Source organism: Mastacembelus armatus, chromosome 20, assembly GCF_900324485.2.
Source record: "Mastacembelus armatus chromosome 20, fMasArm1.2, whole genome shotgun sequence".
Lineage (NCBI taxonomy): Eukaryota > Metazoa > Chordata > Actinopteri > Synbranchiformes > Mastacembelidae > Mastacembelus > Mastacembelus armatus.
This window is the reverse complement of record NC_046652.1, coordinates 7134520-7159503: the sequence shown is the minus strand read 5'-3', so window position 1 is coordinate 7159503 and position 24984 is coordinate 7134520. Positions and strand designations below refer to the sequence as shown.

The 24984-nt window shown below is 40.8% G+C and overlaps 1 protein-coding gene across 4 annotated transcripts in view; it reads left to right on the top strand.

Moving 5' to 3' along the window:
• The window catches only part of sulf1 (sulfatase 1), a 34477-nt gene extending 12065 nt beyond the window's left edge, over window positions 1-22412 (top strand). For 2 of the 4 annotated variants that reach the window (XM_026292272.1, XM_026292271.1), the window contains 17 exons: window positions 1606-1845; window positions 2473-2624; window positions 5792-5961; window positions 8623-8773; window positions 8900-9075; window positions 9242-9370; window positions 9762-9818; window positions 11980-12106; window positions 14066-14279; window positions 15113-15359; window positions 15465-15561; window positions 15676-15770; window positions 15938-16009; window positions 16826-16998; window positions 17249-17391; window positions 17870-17993; window positions 20705-22412. In XM_026292272.1, the coding sequence (XP_026148057.1) occupies window positions 1606-1845; window positions 2473-2624; window positions 5792-5961; window positions 8623-8773; window positions 8900-9075; window positions 9242-9370; window positions 9762-9818; window positions 11980-12106; window positions 14066-14279; window positions 15113-15359; window positions 15465-15561; window positions 15676-15770; window positions 15938-16009; window positions 16826-16998; window positions 17249-17391; window positions 17870-17993; window positions 20705-21642 (3305 nt within the window). In that variant the 3' untranslated portion in view covers window positions 21643-22412. Of the gene's footprint in view, window positions 1-1605; window positions 1846-2472; window positions 2625-5791; window positions 5962-8622; window positions 8774-8899; window positions 9076-9241; window positions 9371-9761; window positions 9819-11979; window positions 12107-14065; window positions 14280-15112; window positions 15360-15464; window positions 15562-15675; window positions 15771-15937; window positions 16010-16825; window positions 16999-17248; window positions 17392-17869; window positions 17994-18936; window positions 18971-19963; window positions 20015-20704 lie in introns of all 4 variants that reach the window. The other 2 variants (XM_026292274.1, XM_026292275.1) reach the window with 2 other exon arrangements.
• Window positions 22413-24984: the final 2572 nt, after the last annotated feature.

The window sequence follows — 24984 nt, the reverse complement described above, 5'->3', positions numbered from 1 at the left end:
TGGTTCTGCTCCTTCATTGGAGTCCAGCTGTGTTTAATTATACTGATTGGACTTGATTAGGAAAGGCACACACCTGTCTATATAAGACCGTACAGCTCACAGTGCATGTCAGAGCAAATGAGAATCATGAGGTCGAAGGAACTGCCCAAGGAGCTCAGAGACAGAACTGTGGCAAGGCACAGATCTGGCCAAGGTTACAAAAGCATTTCTGCAGCACTCAAGGTTCCTAAGAGCACAGTGGCCTCCATAATCCTCAATGGAAAAAGTTTGGGACGACCAGAACTCTTCCTAGACCTGGCCGTCCAGCCAAACTGAGCAATCGTGGGAGAAGAGCCTTGGTGAGAGAGGTAAAGAAGAACCCAAAGATCACTGTGGCTGAGCTCCAGAGATGCAGTAGGGAGATGGGAGAAAGTTCCACAAAGTCAACTATCACTGCAGCCCTCCACCAGTCGGGGCTTTATGGCAGAGTGGCCCGACGGAAGCATCTCCTCAGTGCAAGACACATGAAAGCCTGCATAGAGTTTGCCAAAAAACACATGAAGGACTCCCAGACTATGAGAAATAAAATTCTCTGGTCTGATGAGACCAAGACTGAACTTTTTGGCGTTAATTCTAAGCGGTATGTGTGGAGAAAACCAAGCACTGCTCATCACCTGCCCAATACAATCCCTACAGTGAAACATGGTGGTGGGAGCATCATGTTGTGGGGGTGTTTTTCAGCTGCAGGGACAGGACAACTGGTTGCAATTGAAGGAAAGATGAATGCGGCCAAGTACAGAGATATCCTGGAAGAAAACCTCTTCCAGAGTGCCCAGGACCTCAGACTGGGCCGAAGATTCACCTTTCAACAGGACAATGACCCTAAGCACACAGTTAAAATAACAAAGGAGTGGCTTTGGAACAACTCTGTGACCGTTCTTGACTGGCCCAGCCAGAGCCCTGACTTAAACCCAATTGAGCATCTCTGGAGAGACCTGAAAATGGCTGTCCACCAACGTTCACCATCCAGTCTGACAGAACTGGAGAGGATCTACAAGGAAGAATGGCAGAGGATCCCCAAATCCAGGTGTAGAAAACTTGTTGCATCATTCCCAAGAAGACTCATGGCTGTACTAGCTCAAAAGGGTGCTTCTACTCAATACTGAGCACAGGGTCTGAATACTTATGACCATGTGATATTTCAGTTTTTCTTTTTTAATAAATTTGCAAAAATTTCTACATTTCTGTTTTTTTCTGTCAAGATGGGGTGCTGAGTGTACAGTAATGAGAAATAAAATGAACTTTTTTGATTTTGGCAAATGGCTGCAATGACACAAAGAGTGAAAAATTTAAAGGGGTCTGAATACTTTCCGTACCCACTGTATGTGTGCATACTGTTTGTGCGACATCCACTGTTTAAGTCCTGCCATGGACATTTGTCACAGGTTTACCCTTCTCTTTCTGTTTCCCAGTTTCTGCAACCAACTGCTGAATGAAGGCACCCCACCCCCCCACCCCCCCAAAAAATTAAAAATCCTTAAAAAGAAAAAATGCAGATGATTTAAAAATAAAGGACTTCAGTGTATCTGTAGCACTCAGTATTAATCTTCATACCTTGTCTTTCAGGTTCTCTACAGGTGATGAATAAAACCCGTAAGATCATGGAAGATGGAGGCACTACTTTCACCAATGCCTTTGTCACCACACCCATGTGCTGTCCGTCACGATCTTCCATGTTGACAGGGAAGTATGTCCACAACCACAACACCTACACCAACAATGAGAACTGCTCTTCTCCTTCCTGGCAAGTTCAGCATGAGCCACGTTCATTTGCTGTCTACCTCAACAACACTGGCTACAGGACAGGTGGGTGAACTAAAGGCATGCACACATACTAAGAGTCACTTAAATACAATAATTGCCATTTAAAGTCTGTTGTAGTGGTTTCTATTTTTTTACACTGGAAGTGACACTTTTCAACTTAATGATTGACCTGTATTTATACCATCTTACTTTTGGCCAATACATTTTTAATCACTACCAGCTCTAGTCTCCTCCCAGTCCTTCTTATCTATATTAGTAATGGGACTCCACTGTCTGGCTGTCTGCTGTGAGAAATGCAAATACTGTAACTCTGCCAGGCTGCTGTCATCTCTCATCAGACAATGTTTGTGTGAGTGATGGTCAGGTGTTGGACTGGGCAGCTCAGTGGGGTCCTGTGGACTGCAGCACAGCCTGTGGTTTTTGAGATGATGTTTTAGTCTGCAATTAGCCTTCTTTGGAACAGGCTGGCTCACTGCCCAACCTATCTGAGAATGCTGCACAGGAAAGCCAGGGAAAATGAGACAAGCAAAACAGTTATGCTTCACATACAGAGATGCACACAGATAAAGTGTAACAGACACATAAAATTACATTTTTTTTTTACAGGTACCAGATAAACAAAGTTGATATTAAAAGAAAACCTCTTTTCTCTTCCTTCCTCCTCTGCAGCCTTCTTCGGCAAGTACCTCAATGAGTACAATGGCAGCTATATCCCACCTGGGTGGCGTGAATGGGTTGGATTGATCAAAAATTCTCGCTTCTATAATTACACTGTCTGTCGGAATGGTTACAAGGAGAAACATGGTGCTGACTATGCCAAGGTATGTATTTCCAAAAGCAGACCATTAACTCAATCACTCATTTGTTTTTCCTTTATGACATAAAAGAAAGACTTCGCCTGATAAATTGCAGGTTCCACTCACTTATAAACACAGGGAAGTACCATGATGTTGTGATCCAAGCTGGTAGGAATTCTCATTTGAGAATTAAAGGGAAAGAGCTGACATGGAGTGGCGTCTCTTCTTTCTGCACCATGTCTTTACTGTGACGCCCCTTACCTGAGCATTGAGACCCCGTAAAATCAAAGCAAGTCTCTTTGATAATACCATGCTGCACTTGCTTTTGGCTCGCTTCTTGAATCACTAAAAAGTTTGATAGAATGATTTTGTGCTTTAATAACAATAAATATGAAATTTTCACTTCACCTTTTCCAGACTCTGGAAATCAGATTTTGTGGCTCTGGATGGCCTAGGTAATCGGTTTACCCTAAATATTTTTGTTAGAGCTTTCAGTTTGTTGTCATAGCTCCATGTCAGTATCTCCCCAGGTAGTGTAGACTTTGCCACAGTGGGAATCCATGAAGAGAGTTTACAGTTTGGATACAGGTCAAAATTCCAGATGACCTGTCTAAAAGATGGATGCAAACAAATGTTTGGACTGCTGTTCCTCTGCCAACTTGGACTGAGGTGTAAAGTTACCCACAAGCTGAGGCCAAGGTGTTTACTTGACATGGGCTTGGTCAGCAGATTGTGGTTTAGAACCAAATGGAAACACTATTTGCTATTTACTGCCAGAAATCGTTAACCTGCTACCACTGGGACAACCACAAATTCTCTTTTTAGATTCATACAGGTCGAGAAGGTCACGATACAGTATTCCTCAGAGTGCAGCAGGCACACCAAGTAACTGTGATTAGATAAGGCATTTTCTCAGTGATATCATCTGATTAGGTCCCATCTGATTTCCCATCTGTAGGAGAATGAGTTCACTGAGGTTAAGGCATTTGTGAAAGAATTTTTGAGTGAGATTTAGCTTGAGCTTATGTTGAAAGCTAGATATGATTCATTGATGTCGTCAGTCCTAATAAAATTTCCACTGATCAAAGTAAGCAGACAACTAAATGTACAACAATGTAGACAAATCTATACGTGCTGATCTTGTAAATTCAAAACTGCAACACCCTGGTGCATTGACAGTCAAATGATCAGAATTTCAGTTAAAACAGATGAACTTCACTGGAAAATTAAACAATTTATGAATGTGTTCGTATTATACGACTGCCACTTAGTACTAATCATCTCCAGACATTTCTAGGATAAGTGATTCTCTTCACCTCCTTGACCATTTTATAGCTTGGGCCAGGCATTCCCCATAACAGTGTCACTTCCTTTTAACCTGCCAGAGCTTGTAGCAGCAGTGGCTAATATTTTGGAGAGCTGGCAACACAAAGAAAACAAGTATGGCATTGCTTTGCCATGTGCACGCAATCAGCAGCTTCCATGGGCATGTACAGCTGCCAGGTCATTAAAGCTGGCCTGGCTATAAAAGCCTATTAATAGAGACAGGATGAATCAGCCAAACCCACGTCTAGCATTTCAAGGAAATCACCCTTTACCCTTTCATTCTCAACCTGGCACTCCCTTCTGTATGTTGTATGCCAGACAACAACAGTGGCATGCAAAAACTCCAGGTAGAATGTTTAATCTACTATTGGAAACTTGGCAAATGCCAATGTGATTTTAGTTTAGGGTGTGACCTAACAAACAATTAAAAAAAAAAAAAACAGATTCCACCACGCTTGGAATGAAATTTTAAATAAAATGTCACGCCTGTGGATTGTTTGATGTGACAATTTCTAATTTCCTGGGCCTAAGCCCTTTGGAATACACTACAGTTTTATTGCTTCAGTTTCATGTCCTTGCTCATTCCTGAAAAATTTGACATACAGAGCACTCAGGTTTTTGTGGGCAGTTTAGTTTTATTTTTCTATATAAAAAATGAACAATGGAAAGGTGGAAAATTGAAATGTAGTTTCTTAAAGTAGTTTTCATTTGTCAGATTAATGTATGATTGAAATTACAGGCTCAGTTTTTCAGTTTTCTTTGGAACGCTGGCTAGAAAAATGGAAAATAGAAAATTAGAAAAAAGGGCTTTTGGTATAATCAGCAACTGATAAGTACACAGATATTGATGTATGCTGCATTTCACTACATAGCTCTTGGACATTATTCTAAATGTAGATATACATTACATAGAACTATAGAGCTACATGCTACATTTCTGTGAATTTACTGTACGAGTACACACACACTTTCTTGTAAGTGGATGGCTGTGCACATATATCTGAGTCATCTACATTACTGGTCTCAGTAAGCAACCCTGACAGTCCAGACACTAGATTTGATCCTTTTAAGCAGCCATGACGATGGGTGAGCTGGGCCGACCCGTTGGACAGTCAGATGCAAGTTGAGCTGTGAGCTTGGATCCTGGCTTTTCAACAATACAAGCTTTGAATAGAAGTAAAAAGTTGACACGGACCCTTAAGGACTTTTGTATTTTTCCTATTCAAGTTATTACTCACTCCAGTTCATTTCCACTGTAATGCCTGAGGCTTAAATCTTTTGAGGTTACTGTGTCTGATTTGTTTGTTTCATTATCTCTTAAAGTGAATAAATGAGAAGAAAAAGAAAATAAGACGTGTTATGATAAAGGGGATGAAATAAAATGAAGCTGAATATGAGAAAGCAAATGGATAGCCCAGAGAGGAGTAGAAGCTGTCATAACAACATACCATTTGAGAGCACCAGGCTCCTCTCACCATCAAGTGGTGTCACATTCAATAGTGCAGAGATTCACTGATGAGGCAGCAGCCCATGTACTGTATACACACACACTCACACTGAAGTGCACACACATACACACCCAGGCAGACAGCCAGCTGTTGACTCGACAGATCGGTAATGTAGTGTACTCATTGGCCCCAGTCCATATCCCCACTGGCCCCTCTCCATATATTTGAAAATGACTGGACGAGGAAAAGCAACATGTCATGGGGATTGGACTGTGAACAAGTTTTATCAAAACTTGTATTGTTTTGCATTTTTCCACAATTTTACCTTTTATTTTTTAGCCTTCTCATGATATGATTTTAGCCTTGTAGCACCATTTATAGGTTTAGTCACTGATTTTATTTTACTTTCTTTTTCAGGACTATTTCACAGATCTGATCACCAATGACAGTATCAACTTTTTCCGCATGTCCAAGAGGATGTACCCACACCGTCCTGTGATGATGGTTATTAGTCATGCAGCTCCTCATGGTCCAGAAGACTCAGCACCTCAGTATGCTGAGCTCTTCCCAAATGCTTCACAGCACATGTAAGTTACATTTAAGCTCATGTTTTTACATTCACTCAATTTCACACGAGGACAATGCTGAACCGCCCTTTCGATAATGAAAAAAAAAAAAAAGTTACAGGTCTGACTTTAATCTGTAGCCACATAGACTAATTTTGTAGCTACTAATTAACACCCTATTTGATTTTTATGGGGGTTTTTTTTGTACTCAAGATTACTGGAATACACATGCCACTCTATCCCTTGTGATGACAAGTTGCTGAGAAGCTGCTAGGGCCAATGACATAGCAAGCATGAAATCATACTGATTTATCATCCACGAATAGCTTGTGTGCATACCATAGAGAAGATCAAGGGTAGCGTCTTTATGAGGAACTGTGTTCAAGCCAAGCCCACATTGACCTCCCACGACTCTCGTCACTATGTTGAAGCAGCACTGCAACGGCCTGAGTCGTCCTATGGCAACATGCCCTGCCACCTCACGGTGGGCCCTAAAACAGTCTCCCAGGGAGAGTTAACGGGGGGATAGTGATTAAGGAAAATAGTCACAGGACTGCCATTCTTGCCACTCCTCTTTCTTGCTTTTTCCCTGTGCTCTGTGTGTTTCCAGTTTATATCCTCTCAGTGTCTGTTTCCCTCAACATTCCCCTCTGTCTGTTAGCTCTGCCTCTTTATCACGTCATCTGTATATCTCAGTTACTGTCTGTCTCCATTTATATCTTCCTCTGTGTCCCATCCCTACACACACTACCCACCCCTCCCTCCCTTCCTTTCTGTGTAATTCGCAAAGGACTTCCTGACCCTGTCCATATCAATCAGTAGTTTCTCCCTGCAGGTCCTAGGATAAGAAGAATGCATTGTGTGCTTTGGAACACCCTTTGTAACATTATTAATTTAATTTTAGCATGAGCTTCTTGGTGAAAGGGTTGAAGCTGGACCCCGGGGGTGACAAAGGGTTGCCCCAGTGATTTTGTGTAGGTGCAGTGTGTATGATATATGTGGTATGGTGACAGCAGCACAGGTGATTTGTAAACAGATTTTTTCCACAGGCAAATGTTGTGCAGCAATGAATATGATTATTTATATGTTGTGACATTGTTCTAGTTTGAGTTGGTTCAAAGAGGTTTCAACTGTCTGAAACTTTATTTGGCCGAGACGTTTTAGTTTTCTAGCAGATGTCATACACATCTCATATGTAATGCACAGAGTTGGGAACAGATTGCGTGGCAATAAAGGAGGAGCTGCCTCATAAATCAAATGAGCGTCTTTACTGTTGACAGCAACAATAGCAGAAGGGTGTTTGATGTTAATGTCATTAACATTCCTCAATGAAGGTGTTTTTACCCTGTCTCTTACATGGAGTCATGCTTGTAATGTATTTTAAACACTGTAGATGTGGTGTGGTTTCTCAGTGGCATGTCTCTATCACAAAGAATGAATTATTCTAGCTGTAGCTCAACAGGCTGCTTCAGGTAATGTCAGTAATCCTCATGTGTGATATGCTTTTTATATTTTGCAAGGTCTGGAGAGATTCTGGCTTGAACAACAGGCCCTGCACTGCCTTAATCCAGGGCTAATGCCACAAAACACTGACAGGTATACGTGACAGGTGGCAGGTGTGACCTCTTTTATGGACTGGCTTCATTCCACTGACCTCTGCATTCCTGGTTCCCTTGTACCCAGGGCAACATACCTTGGTGGCCCATTGCCCAGAGACAGGTCCCCTTTGTGGGGCTTATTAGACCGCCTGGCTAAGTGGGTGAAGAGTTCACCCTTCTGACAAAGCCGGCCTGAGTAGATGAGAGCAGAAGGCAACTCACTCAATCAGAGCAAATCAGCTCCCACAGCAGGTCTTCATTAAGCATCTAAGTCTTGACACTTTGTCCAGCAGCTGCTTATTCACTGGTAGACCCTGTTTAGTAGGAGTGAATTACCTGTAGTAGAAGGGAAATAACTTGCTGTTGTTAAATTATGTTTCAAAGCTCCAAACCAGATTTTCATTTGAGGACTTTTTACTTGAATCACAAAAACATTGTAGACATAAAGTTGACTTCATGCTGTAGTCTATGGTGTATCGCTCTCCTTTACAGATTAATAATAACATCTTCTGTCAGCTATAACATCACAAACAAGATTGTTTCTCCCTGCCTTTTGCTGCTTATGCATACTTGCTATTCCCCCATTTCAAATGACCATGACTTATTGAGTTTTTAGTCCAGACTTGTTGCAAATTTGACTTTGGGGCCTATTATTTTCTTAAGCATGTGCCAATCCTCAAATTACTTTGCTGTGCCAAGAGCGCAGTGGAGGAAGGAGACTCTCTTCTCTGTGTGAGAGGAGAAATGGTGGGAGAGAGGTGTGGAAAAACAGTGAAGTTGCTGGCTGCTGAGTATTAAGATATTTCCGTCAACAAACACAGTAACAGTCAAATGCAGTAGACAAATGTGCCACCTGTTACTGAGCAGTAGTTTGAGAAAAGTATCAGACAGGTGCTTTTTGGCATGCAGAGTTGCTAACTGTTATGTGTTCTGAAAACGTGCATGTAGACGGACATCCATAAAGGCCTTTTCTGCTTCTTTGTAACTTAATGATGCACAGATTATGTTGTGTTATGTTATGTTGCATCAATTCTAATTATATATTTACAAGACTATTTCTTCTTCCTTCTTCGTGCCCTCCTAGCACCCCCAGCTACAACTATGCGCCAAACATGGACAAACACTGGATCATGCAGTACACAGGCCCCATGAGACCCATCCACATGGAGTTCACCAATTTTCTCCACCGGAAAAGACTGCAAACACTCATGTCAGTGGATGACTCAGTGCAGAAGGTAAGTTCTTTGTGTAATTATTTATAGACTCTTTAGAATTTTAGTACATGTCGAGACATGTAGGTATTTAAATATTCGTAATCCCCTAAATTAGTTTTTCATTCACATGCCACTTTTCTTACACAGGTTTATGACATGCTTGAGGAAACTGGAGAGCTGGACAACACGTACATTATTTATACAGCAGACCACGGCTACCACATTGGTCAGTTTGGGTTGGTAAAGGGCAAGTCAATGCCTTATGACTTTGACATCCGGGTGCCGTTTTTCCTGAGAGGACCCAATGTGGAGCCAGGGGCAGTGTAAGTCCAAGTAACTAAAATCATTATCAGAATGTCTTAACTTGCAAATTAATGTATTGTGAAAGGTCTAACGTGTTTGTGTCTTGATGTTATTTTTATCATTACTTCAAATGTTATCTTCATTTATTAATGCTGAGTTTTAAGTAAACTTTATGTGACTCTTCAGGAACCCTCATCTGGTGCTGAACATTGACCTAGCTCCCACGATTCTTCACATTGCTGGGCTGGACACTCCTCCAGACATGGATGGAAAGTCCATTCTTAAGCTGCTGGAACAGGAAAGGACTGGTAATCGGTCTGTATGAAACCATCATGTCATGCTGTAATGGATATTATGTAAAGTGCAGAATGTGCATTATATGTGCAAAAGTTCTGGTCACTGACCATTATTGAGTAAATAAAAATTTCCGTAGCCAAAATGATTTTGCTCCAGCTGGGCAGAAAGTGGGTTCAGGGAAGTTTGGCAGATTTTCCTTGCTTGTTGGATTTTGGCTGGGATTCAGTAGAAAGAATTGTGATAATCCACTTGTAGAGCATTTACACCATTCCCTTGAACCCACAAGGTCATGAGCTTGCTATGATCAATTTTCCTAATGTTTGCTAGCTGCATGCTCAACATGCTCTAGCTGTTGTTGGGTATATAGGCCATATGAATTCTATAAACCTTGTGCATTTTATTTTCCCAGATTCAAACCCAACCGGAAACCTAAAGTCTGGAGAGACACATTCCTGGTGGAGCGAGGGTAAACACTGATTCTTTATTCCCTTTGCACACCACAAGCATATACATGTCATTGTAGAGCACTGTGTGTCACACAAACCTGACAAAGGATTTCACTCAACCCAAAATGTGCACGGCTTAATGTACATTCTCTCTTCCAGCAACACAAATGCTTTTCCCAGTTGTTTATCTGACAGACATTTCCCAACCACAGTCAGTCTGGAAGGCAGTGGCTGTGGATGAGGTTGAAAAACACATGACACATGTATAACCAGGTCATTTGATCATTTACATGAACACTAAGCAAGGAGACAAGCAGAGTCTTTGTCTTATGAAGGGTCCTTGTATATACTGAGCACATGATCAGAGCCATGAACTTCACTTGGCCTGCTGTTCTTGCACTGGCAAATAGGTGAAAGATACATTTCAGTAACATGGAAGAGCTGGACACATGCAAAATAAACAAAGGCTAGTCAAGCTCAGGATGCTGTTACCTGAGAAAAGACTGGAAGACTCCGACTCAGTCCACTCACAGTACATGTCCTCAGCTCTCCTAGTGTGGAGTGCAACAGCCGTGCTACAACCAGCACTCGTCTATTTTCCCAAGTTTGTTTTGTTTGTAGTGCACGCAGTAATATGCAGTAATATGCCATACATGCTCTCTCACAAACCCTGTCAGGTCTTTAGCCTCTCCACTGCTGCCAGATATGTGCGGCAGAAAATGATACCTCCAATCTTACAGCTTGCTTTATTTCAGTTGCATAAGCAATGCTAATGCAAAAGGGTACACTGACTGAAACCTGGATTTTAAAAAAAGAAAAGTCTTTGTATTATAGAGGTACCTGATAAAAAGGGTTAAAATTGGGTAATGAAGAAAAGACATGGTGGCAGGAAATGAAGGAGGAAAAGCACAGAAACACCGGCTGAGACCAGACTGTGCTGGCAGCATGTGTAATGATACTGTATATTACAGTATGTCACGTTGTCCCATACAGATGCTGTTTTTCCCCACTATCATTTCCTCGCAATCCTTACTTTGTTCCAAATTGCTGTCTTGGACCTCCCATCACTTTTCCACTAATTTGCTCATTTTCCAGCAACTGCTTCAACATCTGCAGACAGAGTACAAAGGAATAACTAGTTAGCTCTGCTGCCGCACATGCAGATCAGTCTCCTACTGGTGTATGTTTGTTTGACAGAGAAACAAGCTGGTCCATGGACCGCTGTACATGAAATTAAATAAGTGTGACCTTTAGCTTTAGCTTTTTTTTAGCCCATTCCTCCATTAATCAGTACTGTTTATAAAGGCTGTCAGCTTCTGCACTTGCCTCTAAATGCTGAGATTACCCTGTGCAGACCTTTCTCTTAGTTACTCAAGCACAGATGTAGCAGCAACACACCCAGTAGCTTATTTTGAAGTTTTTTGTTTGTTTTTTTTTTGAAAAATGTTGTATGATTTCATATGCTCACATGCTCGCTTACAGCACCTCTGGGCATGTAAAATGACTCTCAATTGGGATTGAGAGTTATTTGAGAATCTAATCATCTATGTAATGCAGCCATCAGGTAGTGACAATGACAACAACTGCTAGGTCTTTAATTACCTTTGGCTAGTGACTAAAGCCAAGCCAATGTGTGAACACTGGCTGTTCTCCCCTGGAACCATGTTAGACGGATTGGACAACATAAAGGTCCTACTTGCGAAGGGAACAGATTGTTCTTTGCTTTGTTGTCAACATCATTCTGTCTGTGGGTCATGAGCAGCCATGCAATGTTGGCAGAAAGTTGGGGGTACAGCAGGGGAGAGGGGGTGGCATGGCAGAGCAGAGACCTAGTCGGTCTTTGTGGTAGTGGCAGAGGGAAAAGGGGGCAGAACAGTTGAACATGACGCCAAGCTGAGGTCAAACAGCTTGGAACCGAGCAGAGGTGTGAAGCTCAGCTCTATGCCCAGACACTGTGGTATAAACAGACACTACATAGCTTATCCATTCACTGGCTATGACCATCATAAAAAAACATACATGGCAGTGACAGAAAGTGAAAAGCACTCTTAAAGTGAATAAAACTTTTAATTCAACTCAGTTTAGTTCAGTGATAGTTCTAGTAGCATAGTAACATTGATTTCTTGAGTGTGTTTGTCGATTGATGGTTTTCTCTTGATATCTTTTACTTTTGCCTTGCAGAAAGATCCTGAGAAAGAAAGATGACTCTGTGAATACTCAGCACACCAACAGCCTGCCCAAGTACAAGAAAGTCAAAGAAACATGCCAGCAGGCTGAATTCCAGACACCCTGTGAACAGCCTGGACAGGTAAAACAAACATACCCATAAGCACACGAGGGAATTTACCTCTGCAAACCTTTGTGAACAGAAACAAGTCACTCTGATATCCACTAAGGAAAACTGATTCAGCTCTTTCCTAACAGTAATGAGTACCAGTATTGAGGTGACCTTCGTGTTGCTTGTTGAACTATTCCACAGAGCCACAAGTGAAATAGTCATCTACAGTACATCAGCTGGTTTGTAATTGAACCCTTCTGCCTTTTTTGTGATGCATTTATTGGTACTTCCCTTTCATCTGTGCCCATTAATTTTCAGGCTAACCAACAGTGAAGTTAAATAGTATGAGATAGAGCAGAACAATACAAATTGTTACAAGTTTCAGGTGGTGTTAAATGGTAGGCAGAGTTTCTGTGGGGCAGGCTAATGCGATCCAGATTTTATGGTCATACAAATGTGTGTATGTAACAGTCAGATATTAGAGACAGAAACTGAGTAATTCCAGTTGAACTACAGTGTGTGTTGTATTTGTGTGACTGCAATTGAGAGTCAGGGCACAGTACTGGTGTGCATCTCTAGCATCAAATGTGTCTTCTTGTAGCCGCAGTCATTTACAGTATATAGTACTGTACATATGTTGCTGTGTAGTTGGTCATGAATGGCCTAGTTTGTAGCCTTGAGCCCAGTGGAGAGCTTCCTACCTTCCTTCTTCAGTGGCTCACAGCATACCACAAATACACACAAAACACCAAATGAAACAGGTGGCTCAATTTTAGCTTATATGCCAATTCACCTCTTTGCCACAGGAGAAATCCTTGGCTTAAACTGAAGTACTGTACTTAAGTAGTTAAAAAGGTCTCCAACAAGGACAACAAACCTCAGTCTTTGTTTGAGGTTTTATTTTTCAAAAGCCTTAAAAGTTAATGCCCTTTGAGAACGACCACATGATTTTGGTCCAGACAGGCCAGATTCCTCTTAGAGCACAGCCTCTTTTGTGTTTTTGTCAAAAAAACAAAAACACAAAAGAGACTGTGTTGCTTTCCTTTTGAATCAATCGTGTGATAGCGGTATGAGTTTGTTGCGGGAACTCCAGATTTACTGTCCAGGCAACAATTTCTATTACTCTGTCATTTTTTGGGGTACATGACAGTGTGAGCAACCTGCGGTACTTTAAATCTCACTCACGTTTCAGCTTTCATGGTCATCCATGTCTGCTCTTAAATAACCACTCCATCCTCCTCTTCAGTTTCCCATCCATGCCTGCAGATTGTTTTCATCCCAGATGACAACACATCTTTCCTAATACTGATATAACAGCACTGGTGGCCCCATCACTATGTGAGCCTCTAAAGAGAAACCTTATCTGCCTTATTAGTCTTTTGTTTGGCCCCTCATTCCCACACTCAGACATGTCTTTTCTATTTCTATTTGTACAGGATCTAACCTGTGGCACTGCTCACATCAATTATCCTCAGCTGTCTTTTCTTAGTAGGAATCTATGTTGAGGATAAATGCAAGTGTGTGGATATGTATTTTCACAATTACACTGGTGACGCACTTGGCGCAGACATACCCAGTGTGAGAGTGATAGGGGTTTCCACTTTGTTTTCTCGAGACCAGACAGACCCATTTCATATCATGTGGTTGTTTTGGTTTATTTTTCCTGCTGCTTTTGGATACCAGTCTTTCCCACAGGCTGAGATTTGCCTGATATGTCTGTCAAAAACATATGTCTCTCAAGGAGTTTCTAGAATAATTGCAAAACAGAGGCTTTGTTGTGAAATCTGAGATTATGTTTTCCAAATGTTAAGATGAGTGCTATGGCACTTATTAGCTATGACAATGTTCATTGATACTGTAATGTCGGAAACATTAAAAGGAGTTATGATAAGGACACTTGGATTAATTTTTGGGGGATCTACGCTCAGATAATTTAACTGGGAATAATTTTTTCTCCCAAATTAATTCTTCTCTGGTTATTTTTGACAGAAATGGCACTGTGTGGAGGAGATTACAGGGAAGTGGAGGATACAGAAGTGTAAAGGTGGTTCAAAAGAAGGCTCCAGGAAAAGGGCCCGCAGTCTAAAGCCACGTAGCAGTTATGACAACAGACACAGGGGCTGTGACTGTGGGGACACTCTCTTTAAACTCTCCAGAACGGATCGCCGGTCCCATCGACAGTTCTCTTCCTCATCAGGCCAGCGTACGTACATGAGAACAAGGAATACATTTGTTGAAATCATGACAAGTGTTTTGTTTCTTTATAAAATTTATGTATATACAGCCAGATGAAGTGATGCTGATTTGGATGCATAGATATGTAAGATTGGAGAGACTGTTTCAGTTGACATCCAACTTTCTCTACTTATAACATTGTGTTGATATCTGCCTCACAGTACTAGTTGGAGAAAAATAGTTTTGTGTAAAGGTCTGTAAAGGCTTAAGGCTTCCTGTAATTGATTATTTATGCTCTAAAGGGAGACAGATGCATGGAAAAAGCTAACATCCTACAAGAAGTCTGGAGAGTGGACTGGAGTTTGTTTTGTGAATATTCCTTCATATATACTGGGATTGTGGTGTGATGCCCTCTAGTGTTGCATGTTAAACATATAATTGATGTGCAAATAAGGATGCACAAGATGTAGTCAAGAGGTAGCCCACAGCACTTGAGGTCAGAAACAATCAGAGTTAGGCATAGGAGTTAAAGTCATCAGAGAAGGAGTTATTGCCAAGATAAGATAAACTTTATTCATCCCCAAAGGGTAATTCAGGTAGTTTTGTGGTTAATTAATAAAACAGTAGTCAGTCATCATCTGACATTGGCTAAGGTGTTGTAAAGCCTGATGGCAGTGGGGATGAAGTATCTCCTGTATCGTTCAGTCCTGCAGCGAAGTGGGATGAGTCGCCCAATGCAGCTGCTTCTCTGCTCCATCAGGATGTTGTGAAGGGGATGATCAATGTATTAGTGTATGAGTTTACTCATTTATTAAAATAAAAGCATAAACAACTTGACTTAGGTTTTTGTTTTTCTTATAGGTTACAGGCCACGTTTTGTCCATACCAGACCAACCAGGTCTTTGTCTGTGGAGTTTGAAGGCCAAATATACGACATTGACCTACAAGCAGATGATCAGTCAGCTGTCCGCCGCCGCGTCATCTCAAAGCGTCACTACAGCTCAGATGACCCAGAATTTAACTTGGGGACAGATGACAGTTCAGAGGAAATGCTGGCAGATGATAGAAATGCTGTAGGATATCCAAACTCTGTGAAAGTTACCCATAAGTAAGAATGAACCACAATATTAATGTCACTTCTCACATGCATTTTTGATACAGTATATAGCTGTAAAAAGAATAATGTGTAATGAATTTTATGTCCCTTTTTCAGATGCTATATCTTGATGAACGACAGTGTTCATTGTGAAAGAGAAGTCTACCAGTCCTCGAGAGCCTGGAAAGACCATAAGAGTTATGTGGACCAAGAGGTGAGCCCAACAAAGCCCAACTCCTTCAGGCTACTCATGTTGTTACAGATCAAGGATCTGTTATAATAGCTAAGTAGTCATTTGTAGCATTTATTTTTTTCTTTTTTGACCCAGATCGAAGCACTTCAAGACAAAATCAAAAATCTCCGGGAAGTAAGAGGGCACCTAAAGAGGACAAGGCCAGATGAGTGTGACTGTGGAAAGAAGAGGTTAGTTATTTGCATTTCATCTAAGAAAAATTTCTCTTTATTTATATACAGAATTAGGAGTTGTTTGTAGTCTTTTATAGGCATCTTAACACACCCTACAGGAGTACACAGAAAAAAGGTTTTTTTTTCCTACAGTCCTTGGTCTTTTTCTCTGTTTATAAAACCAGCTATTATAGCAAAGGAGAGAGAAACAAGGCAGAAAGATCGAAGAGCAGGAATGATCAACTCCATCCATTTAAGTGAGTTTGTTTTCCCCTTTAACTATGGTTTTGCCCCATTTAGTGTCATCCCATTGCTTATTTTCAAAATGACCATGAAACTGACTTTGAACTGACTTTGATTGTGCAAATACTGTGTATTTTCATGCTATTTCATTGTATGTTGCATCTATTGTTTCTGGATATCTGCATGGCCTTTGCATGTAAGGACTAAAAATTCACAATAAAGCTCACCATAATTTAGAAAACCTAGTAAATGTGACCAGCCTTGTACATGTGTGTACTGTATGTGTCCTGTCATGTATTGACAGTGTTTGTGACCCTAAACACACACAGGTTTCTCAAGGAGACATGTCATCTAAAAATGTTCATTGAGTGTTTTATCCTTGAAGTTGAAATGACAAACCATATGTATAGCCAGGGACCTAATTTATGTATGCGTGTGCATGTCTGGAAATGATTGAGTTGCATGGAAAGACAGAGTGACTCAATAGAGGGAAAATCATTCAGTCCCTCAAACATAGTGATCAACTTGCACAAGGAGACATAGGGAACAGATTATGCCAATACAAAACAGCTTTTTTTCTCCAGTGCTTGTTGTGTGTTCAGGCAAGGAAGAAGAGAGGACAGTGGCTAGAATGTCATCCCAGAGAAAATTGGACATAGTAAGAGCTTAAACATGAAAGTAAACGGACTGTCATATCCTGGCATCGGCAATACCTTCTGGAAGTCCTCTCTAGATCCTCCACCACTGTGGTTCCTGGCACCAGAGAGGGTAGGGGCTGATGTCATCTTTGCATCACACGGTTTTGTAATTCTCATGGTTCTGTCCAACAGGGAAGCTGCACAGGAAATCGATGGTAAGACCCAGCTGTACAATGAGATCCGAAGACGGAAGAAGGAAAGGAAAGAGAAGAAGCGGCAGAGGAAGGGAGATGACTGCAGCCTGCCTGGACTTACTTGCTTCACACATAACAATGACCACTGGCAGACTGCTCCCTTCTGGTCATGTATGTATATTCAATCTCAAAGCCATTTAGTAGCCCCAGTCTTAGTTAGCAACACACTGTTTTTTTTTTTTGCTATTTTTATTCTACCTTTGGTACAGCAATAATTTTGAGGTGTAGCATTTTTTGCCAGGAAATTATACTTATCCTGTTTGTGGTACCATCTCTTAAGTACATAAAGTAATTACAAGTAACTGAGATATAATCAGATATTAGTTGTAGTAAAACTGACCAATTCCTTTTTATTGTCTAGTGGGTGGATTCTGTGCATGCACCAGCTCCAACAACAACACCTACTGGTGCCTGAGAACCATCAACGAGACCCACAACACACTCTTCTGTGAGTTTTCCACTGGATTCCTGGAGTACTTTGACCTCAACAATGACCCCTACCAGGTGGGTGGATGTGGCGGCAGATTAAGACTGTTAATCAAGACTCACAAACAACAGAAATGTATTTCTGGGTTTAGTTGATACGCTTGCAAGCAGGCGGCCAATCCATCAACACAGAGAAGGTTGCAGACTGATTCAAGTTTCTATTTATGCATGTATCAAGAAAAGGTATTGTGAGATTCATGTTGCTTGTGTGCTCAGGGTTGATACCTACAGTCAAGAATCTCCAGTGATACAAATATCAGACATAACTCCACCCATGTTCTCACAAAAGTATGTTGTTTAGTCATCCAGATAGATGGACACAGTCATTGGCTTCTGCATTTTAAATCACAGTCCATAAAAGCTCATGTCTTGCTAGTAATTTTGTTTTTTGACAGTGACTAGCAGTTTGAATCTGTCGGTTTTAGGGAGATCTATACATCCAAGTATCATGTCATAACACTAAGGACTTTTGTGCATGTGTGTATTAAATTTGCAGCTGACCAACGCAGTGTATGCAGTGGATCGAGACGTACTAAACACGCTCCATGCCCAGCTCATGGAGATGAGGAGTTGTCAAGGGTACAAGCAGTGTAATCCTCGCCCCAAAGGCTTGGATACAGGTAAAAATGTTCAGCCTACTTATTGTTCCTAACTTTACCTTCCTAAAATACACATGAGCTTGTTCGACATGCAAACTGAAACATTGGGTTTAGTGATAGTGGTAGTGCCATCAATGACTGAAATTGCTTCTACATTCAGATTAATTAGTTAAGTTAAAGCTGAAGCATTAAATGAATATAAAAATGAGGAAATTTGTTTATGCCAAAAACACGTAAAAAACACATTTACACAAATCTGCATGCTGCATATTTTTGGGAATTGAGTAATGTGTGCTGAAATTTCAGGTGGAGGTCAAGGAATCATCACTCAGATTTGTGTATGTGTTTTGTTTTTTGTGTTTGATGTTGTCTCTACTGTGTACACACATGCATATACCTTTCTTTCTCAGCCCAGGACTTTTTCTTTTTTTCCATGCCTTGTCACGGTTTCTAACATCATATGGTTCAAGCATCCTTAAAGAGCAGACAACCCAGGAATGGAGTTGGTTAAAAGCAGTGTCACGGTGACTAAAGCCTATAAGATTCCTTTTTTTTATATCCTTAGGATAAAAACTTCATGTCTGTATTTACCAGATGGAGAAGAACAGGAGCAGCCAAGCTGCACTAAAGAAACTGATTATGTTTCAGTGCTGGCATCCTAGCCTTGTCAAACCCATGCAAGCACAAGTCACAGCCTAAAATCTCTTATTGTGCTGGTTGTCCTCATCTCTCCATCTAGTCCAATCATATGACCTTTCAAACTTTTATTCAGTGTTTTCCTCCAGTCAAATCCAGATCTCATTTATCTTCTTTCCTCTTTCTGATCATTCAGTAATTGCATTTATCCATAGGTAGTATCGGCTGTGCATGAAGAAATCTTCAGTGTGAATGATCTATTTATTTCCCTCCCACATCTCCTTGAATCAAAGCATTAACAATCGATTGCTTTTATTTTTCTGATCAGGAGGTAAAGATGGAGGAAGCTATGAGCCACACAGGTATCCACCAATTTTTGTTTCTCTTCAGTGGCTTGTCCTTTAACACCTGCATGGGCTGAATTGCCTTATTCCTACTAATACATCCATCCATGGAGTACTGGTACATGATCTGACCTGTGGCTGCATGCTGGGAATTTGCTAACAAATCATAACAGATGTTTTTTTTTTGTTTGTTTTTCATTAAAACAGCTTCATTTGTTGTGATCTCAGTGGACACTATCTGCCTTCACTTTTATCTGCTGTGTATTATTACCCTCCAGCTATTCAAAAAGAAAATCCAAAGTTAATGTTATTCTGTGGCACATATTTCACACCTTTGCTTGAGACTGTAACATTTATAGCAGATGCACATGTTAAAATATAGATTAAGATTCATCTTTTTAGCTATTGTTAAAATAGCATGGCTATATAAATATTAAAAAGGCATATAGGGATATTTATAACCTGCTTCTACTTGTGACCGACCCAAGCATCAAGTGCACGTCAATGACTATGCATGATATTGAATCACCTCCCCCCATGCATCACATTACAAATAAAAGCTTAAAGGAGCAGTTTGACATTTTGCAAAATAGGCTTAAATGCTTTCTTGCTGAGAAGTAGATAAGATAAATATCATGTGCCTGTGTTCGTAAAATGAAACTTCAACAAGCAGCTATTTAGCTTTGCCTGGATATGGTTAAAAGTAAGAAATCCTAGCATAGTCAAATGAGAACGGTATAGGTCTTCTCAACTCACTCTCAGAAAGAAATAAATAGGACAAAATGTCAATCTATTCCTTTAATATCATCATCCATCCCATGTTAGCTACACCCACAAATGAACATTCAACATCAGATTATTGCTCCTGTGTAACATGACATTCAGAACACCCCTCATATTTGCTGATTGCCATTAACTAGTGGTAGAATGGACACCTGAGTTGCTGTGACCTCTCTGTCCTCCCACTGATCTCTGCCCTTTTGACATCTGTTTCTGGCACCTGCTTACCAGGCAACAGCAGCATCGAAAGTGGTCAAAGAGGAGACCAAGCCTTTCCTTCCTGTGAGTCCCTGAGCCTGTGTCAAATCATCTCCATTCTCTAGCTGCAGTAGTAACAAGAAAGCTGATCTCACAAGAACAGCTGACCGAAGGCCGCTCAGATACCTCTTTGCCTCAGTTTTAACTTGCAGATATCAAAATGAGCCCATCTGTAACTTGTCTTTTTCTGTCATTTTCTTTTTTCTGACATGATTTGGTTTGTTTTTTTGTTTTTTTGTCGATACACCACATGGCAGTGAGCTCACCTTATTTTTTTCCCCTGAGTATCATCTTGCTTTGGTGATCAACTTTTTGTTTCCTCCACTGTTCTTTTATTCCAGGTTGCCTGACTGTGCATTTCAGTCCTCTGCAGGCCTATTATTAACTATGCCATTATATCTTTCTTATGCAGCTTAGTATGTTACACTATCATGATTGATCATCAAATATTTTTTTTTTTCAGTCTGTCTTTCTAGTGTAATTTCCTAAGGCAGCATGTGTTTGCTGTACTTTAGTGTGAGTGCTGTGTTTATCTAAAGTTGCTTTGAAGTCTGTATGTAAATTTGCTTGTGTTTTGCTTGGGGGCTCAAACCCCCTGGATCTGGCTGCTTTTTAGTGAGAGGTAGAAGCTGAGCATGAGTGCATGACAGTAAACGTGAAAAAAAAAGCTCTCTGTTCTGATCCTTACAGTCTTCTTTTCTTTCTCTTTGGCAGCACACAGCCAGTATGGGACGGACGACAGGGTTAAACTACCCAACTTGACAGATGAGGAGGTGAACTGGCAGGGACTGGAGGATCTGTACAACATAAACGAAAGCCTTTATGAATGTAGGCCTGACTACAGCCCCAGCCCAGACAACTGGGCCAACTTCCAGAAGGATGTAGATAATATGTTTGCACTGCTACGCGTTTTCAACAATTTCAACCGAACCCATAAGCTCGACGACTCCACCCTGCTAGAGCTGGGCTCCGGGGCCAGGGGTGGAGGCCTTGAAGAGGGCAGTGGAGAAGAGCTGACCTCAGCCAGTAACATCTGGCCAACTCTGGCTACAGAGGTTTGCCTCACAACCCCCGTCCCCAGCAAAACACCATCAGCCCCACCCACACTCAAACCCACACTGGGAAGGAAACTAGAATCTGTTGTCAACAATCTTCCTGAGAGACTTATAGAAAGACCTGAGCCGTCAGCATCACCAGTGACTGTATCATCATCAAGTCCAATTAGAGATGGAGTTGTCTTTAAGAGCAATATGTGGGTGCAGCAGTTGGAGGAGTTGGAAGGAGACATGTTTAGTGGCGATGGACTGACAGAGCTGGAGACAGGACACGACAACCTGCTTCGTACTCATAACAGCGTTCAGAGCCAGCTGGAGCCTGGCCTGGGACACAGAGAAGCAGCCAGCCTCCAGGGTCTTGGCCTTATCCTGGACCCTGAAGAAGAGGACATTTTCCAGGCCCAGGGCTACCTCCCTTTCTTCCAACAGACATTAAGGGCCAAGACCAGCACCACTGGGAGCCCCCCAACCACACAGACTAGCACCCCACAAAGTGTCGGTGTGGTGCTACAGGTGCTGCCTCAGCCAGCGCTCCCCCTCTCCTTGGACTTTGAGGGCAGTGGATCCCTGCCTCAACCCTCCAATCCGACCCTCTGAGGCAGACACAAACACTAGCAAGCTAATGAGCTGCTAGTCACCACAAAGACAGTGATTGGAAGATGAGCTTGCCAGGAAATATGGCGAGTGATACCACCTCAATTATTAAGAGTTGTATGAATATTAAAATTATTGTTTATTTTTTTACAAGTGCCTACATTTATTAGTAAACAGTGTTACTTTTTTCAAATATATATATAGAAAAGGCCTAAATGCAGCTAAACCTAAGTGTTGGGATTAAAAATGGCTGTTTCCAAATAGATAACACCATTGAAGTTTTTAATATGTTTTTATGAAAAACAAGTATGAGTGACGAAACCATTTCAAGATTTGAATGGATGGGTTAGCATTTATCAGCTTTAAGTACACTTTTGAAAGAATCTATTAATCATTAACCCTGGACACTCCAACAGTAACCACTTACAAATTAGATATGGAAAAAGTGATCCTGAATGCACTTTTGAAATATTTCCCAAGAAACCCTCCACTGGTGTTGAAATTGGTTCCCATTGTATAATCAGATTTTATAAAACAAAATCATTTCTACTGACTACTTGTAAAACTATGGCAATAGCAATTCTGAAAAGGTTTCAGAATCAGCATATCATCTGTTCTGTATGTAACTACCCTTACTATTTATGATTATTTTAGCATGTTTTAGGTCCTTGTCATGTGGAAATAATATCAGAAGGTTTAGATAATCAAGGGATGGTTTACCAGTCAGCTTAGTATACATTTATAACAGATAGCTTAACATAACTTGAATTATCCATTTGCAGCAAAACCATCTGATACTCCAAGCAGACAAGAAAAAAGGCCTAGGATTGACATTTATTTTTCTCGTCATGGCACTATTTTCTAATTAGTTGCCCACTGCACCTGCTCTGACTTTGTAGAGTTTGTCACTGTCACCATTTACTTTTCGACCTGAGCTAAATTATTCTTACAAATCACCAGGAAGTGCTGACACATTCACAATGGGTTAGAAAATGTTTGTTGTGTAACTTTTTTTGTAATGTCATCAATTAATTTGTCACTGTATGACATAGTGCTTTGATAATTGGGAGTATAGTGTTGCACATGGCGAATTCATTTCAAATGTAACTGTATAGTCTCTTAACTATGGTTATATGACAGTACACTCTGCTACAACTTTGTCTACAACTTTATTATAGTCGGTAAAATCACCAGCAAACATTGAGTAAAAGTAAGTGTTTTAAGATTACTGAGGGCAAAATGGTTTGAATCTTTTAAACTTTCTGGCAGGTTCTGCAAAAAAAAAAACTTGATGCTGACCTTTTTTTTTTTTTTGAGTATAGAAGTGTTAGAACTCTGGTTTCAGGAAAGCCATGAGACTGTTGAGAAATAAATCCTTTCAACCTGTGACAGCTTGAGTTAACTATTGTTTCACCAAAACATTTGAAAAATTCAAATAGATGTCTTTAATGGGAATAACACCGCTGACCTGATTCTGGCCTGCAGGCTAGTTGAATCTAATCGGTCTCTTCAGTCACATCAGTTGTCAGATCACTTTTGTAGTCACATTAGCTTGTCCTGTTAATATCAGTGTAAATGTATTTACCACTCAGCACACTGATGTCGTCAGCGTTAACTACTATTGGTTCACTGCAGTAATGGGCATCAGTGATTTAAGCACAGCTCTGTCTATTCTCCTGGCAGTTGCAGCTTTTACTACCTACCTTTTTACTACTAAGAGGTTTACACTCTAGTTGAATGAAGAAACACGTGCCCTTAAGCATGCCTGTATGACCCTGGAAGATCAATACTGGAAGCTTTCTACTTACAGTGCTTTGAGTGTGTAGTGAATAACAAGCATGTTCTGTCTGCTGCTAGAGTAGCATATAGCTGTGCTCATAGATTTACATACCCCAGGCACGATTTGAAAAATATGGGCCATTTTTGAAAAGATGCATCAATATTACTCACAAATGTTGGGCTGTGAGGAGAGAGAGATTTGGAGAGTGTTGGTACGTTTGCTGATTTTTGGTGATTTTGATGGCGACTACAAGTCCCAGAATGACCCATTATCTTTATAGGTTTTCTAATTGAAACACTAAACAAAAAGAGAGATGTTTCTGTGTTTATCCAAACACCATAATCGGTTACAAAGCTGCAGCAGGAAGGATCTCTGGTCTTGTGTAGACTAACAAAACCATCAGCAGATCAAAACGACCACAGTGTTTTCTGAACTTCTATTGCTGACATGGGATTGAAATGATTGTCAGAGTCGCGCTCTTGAGAGGTTGTTGTGGCCTCAGTTGGCCACCAGATGTCACTGTTCACAGACTGAAGCCTTAAAGCTTTGAATCTTTTTCTACATAATTAGAAGGAAAGAGCTTCACGAGGCTTCACCTGCCCATCACTACCTAACAGATATTGATATTTAGCCTCAGGCTGAGCCTTACAGCTAATGTCAGATCAGAGTGTAGTGGTCGTTTTGGCTTGAACACACTGTAAACACTGTATATACAGTCGTTTCAGCCGCTCTCTCCAGGGGGCGTGTACGTTCAACAAGCTCGCTGCTGATTGGCTCACTGCTCGTCTGCCTCGTTGTCCAAATATGGTACTTCTGGCTCCACAAAAGCAACATGGCGACATCGGCTCTGACCAAAACCAAAACATTCCGTTTTACTCAACAAAAACGGGAAAACAAAAAAACAAAACTGCCCGTTCTTTTGATATTCCGTTCTACTAAAAAACACACAAAAAAAACGCAAATTAGTTGTTTTTCGGTTTTGCAGTAATAGCTACGTTGTGGAGTTTTATCTTCAGTTGGCCACCAGATGTCACTGTTCTTAGTTAGACTGAAGCCTTGAAGCTTTGAATCTTTTTCGACACAATTAGAAAGAAAGCGTCAGTGGAGTATTATAACTTATAATACTACACACGTTTGTTTGATGTAAAATATGGAGTGACAGCCAAGATGGCCGGTCTGCACTTTACCCTGCACTCCCTTCTGATGAGCACAGTGATGAAGGCATCACCAAGAGTGCCTTCTTCATCTGTGTAACAATAAAATTTAGTTTTTGTTAATGCCTGTTTGAGCCCATTAAACAGCATATTCCAGATTCTTTCATTTTTCCCGTGTTAAAGGGCTTTCTGGGGAGATTTTATTTTATTTTTTCATTATCTAATTTGGGGTTTACAGAAAGAGGATGTCTTTTGTTGTAGACTGTAATGCCTGCCCTGTGAGGCAAATTTGTTAGGGTATATCAATAAAGGTTATAAGGCTAATAAAGACTGAATTATTAGACTTGACTCAATTTTTTCCATTTTTAATGACAAATATCAAGTATTCAAGACATTTGCAAACAAAGTGTT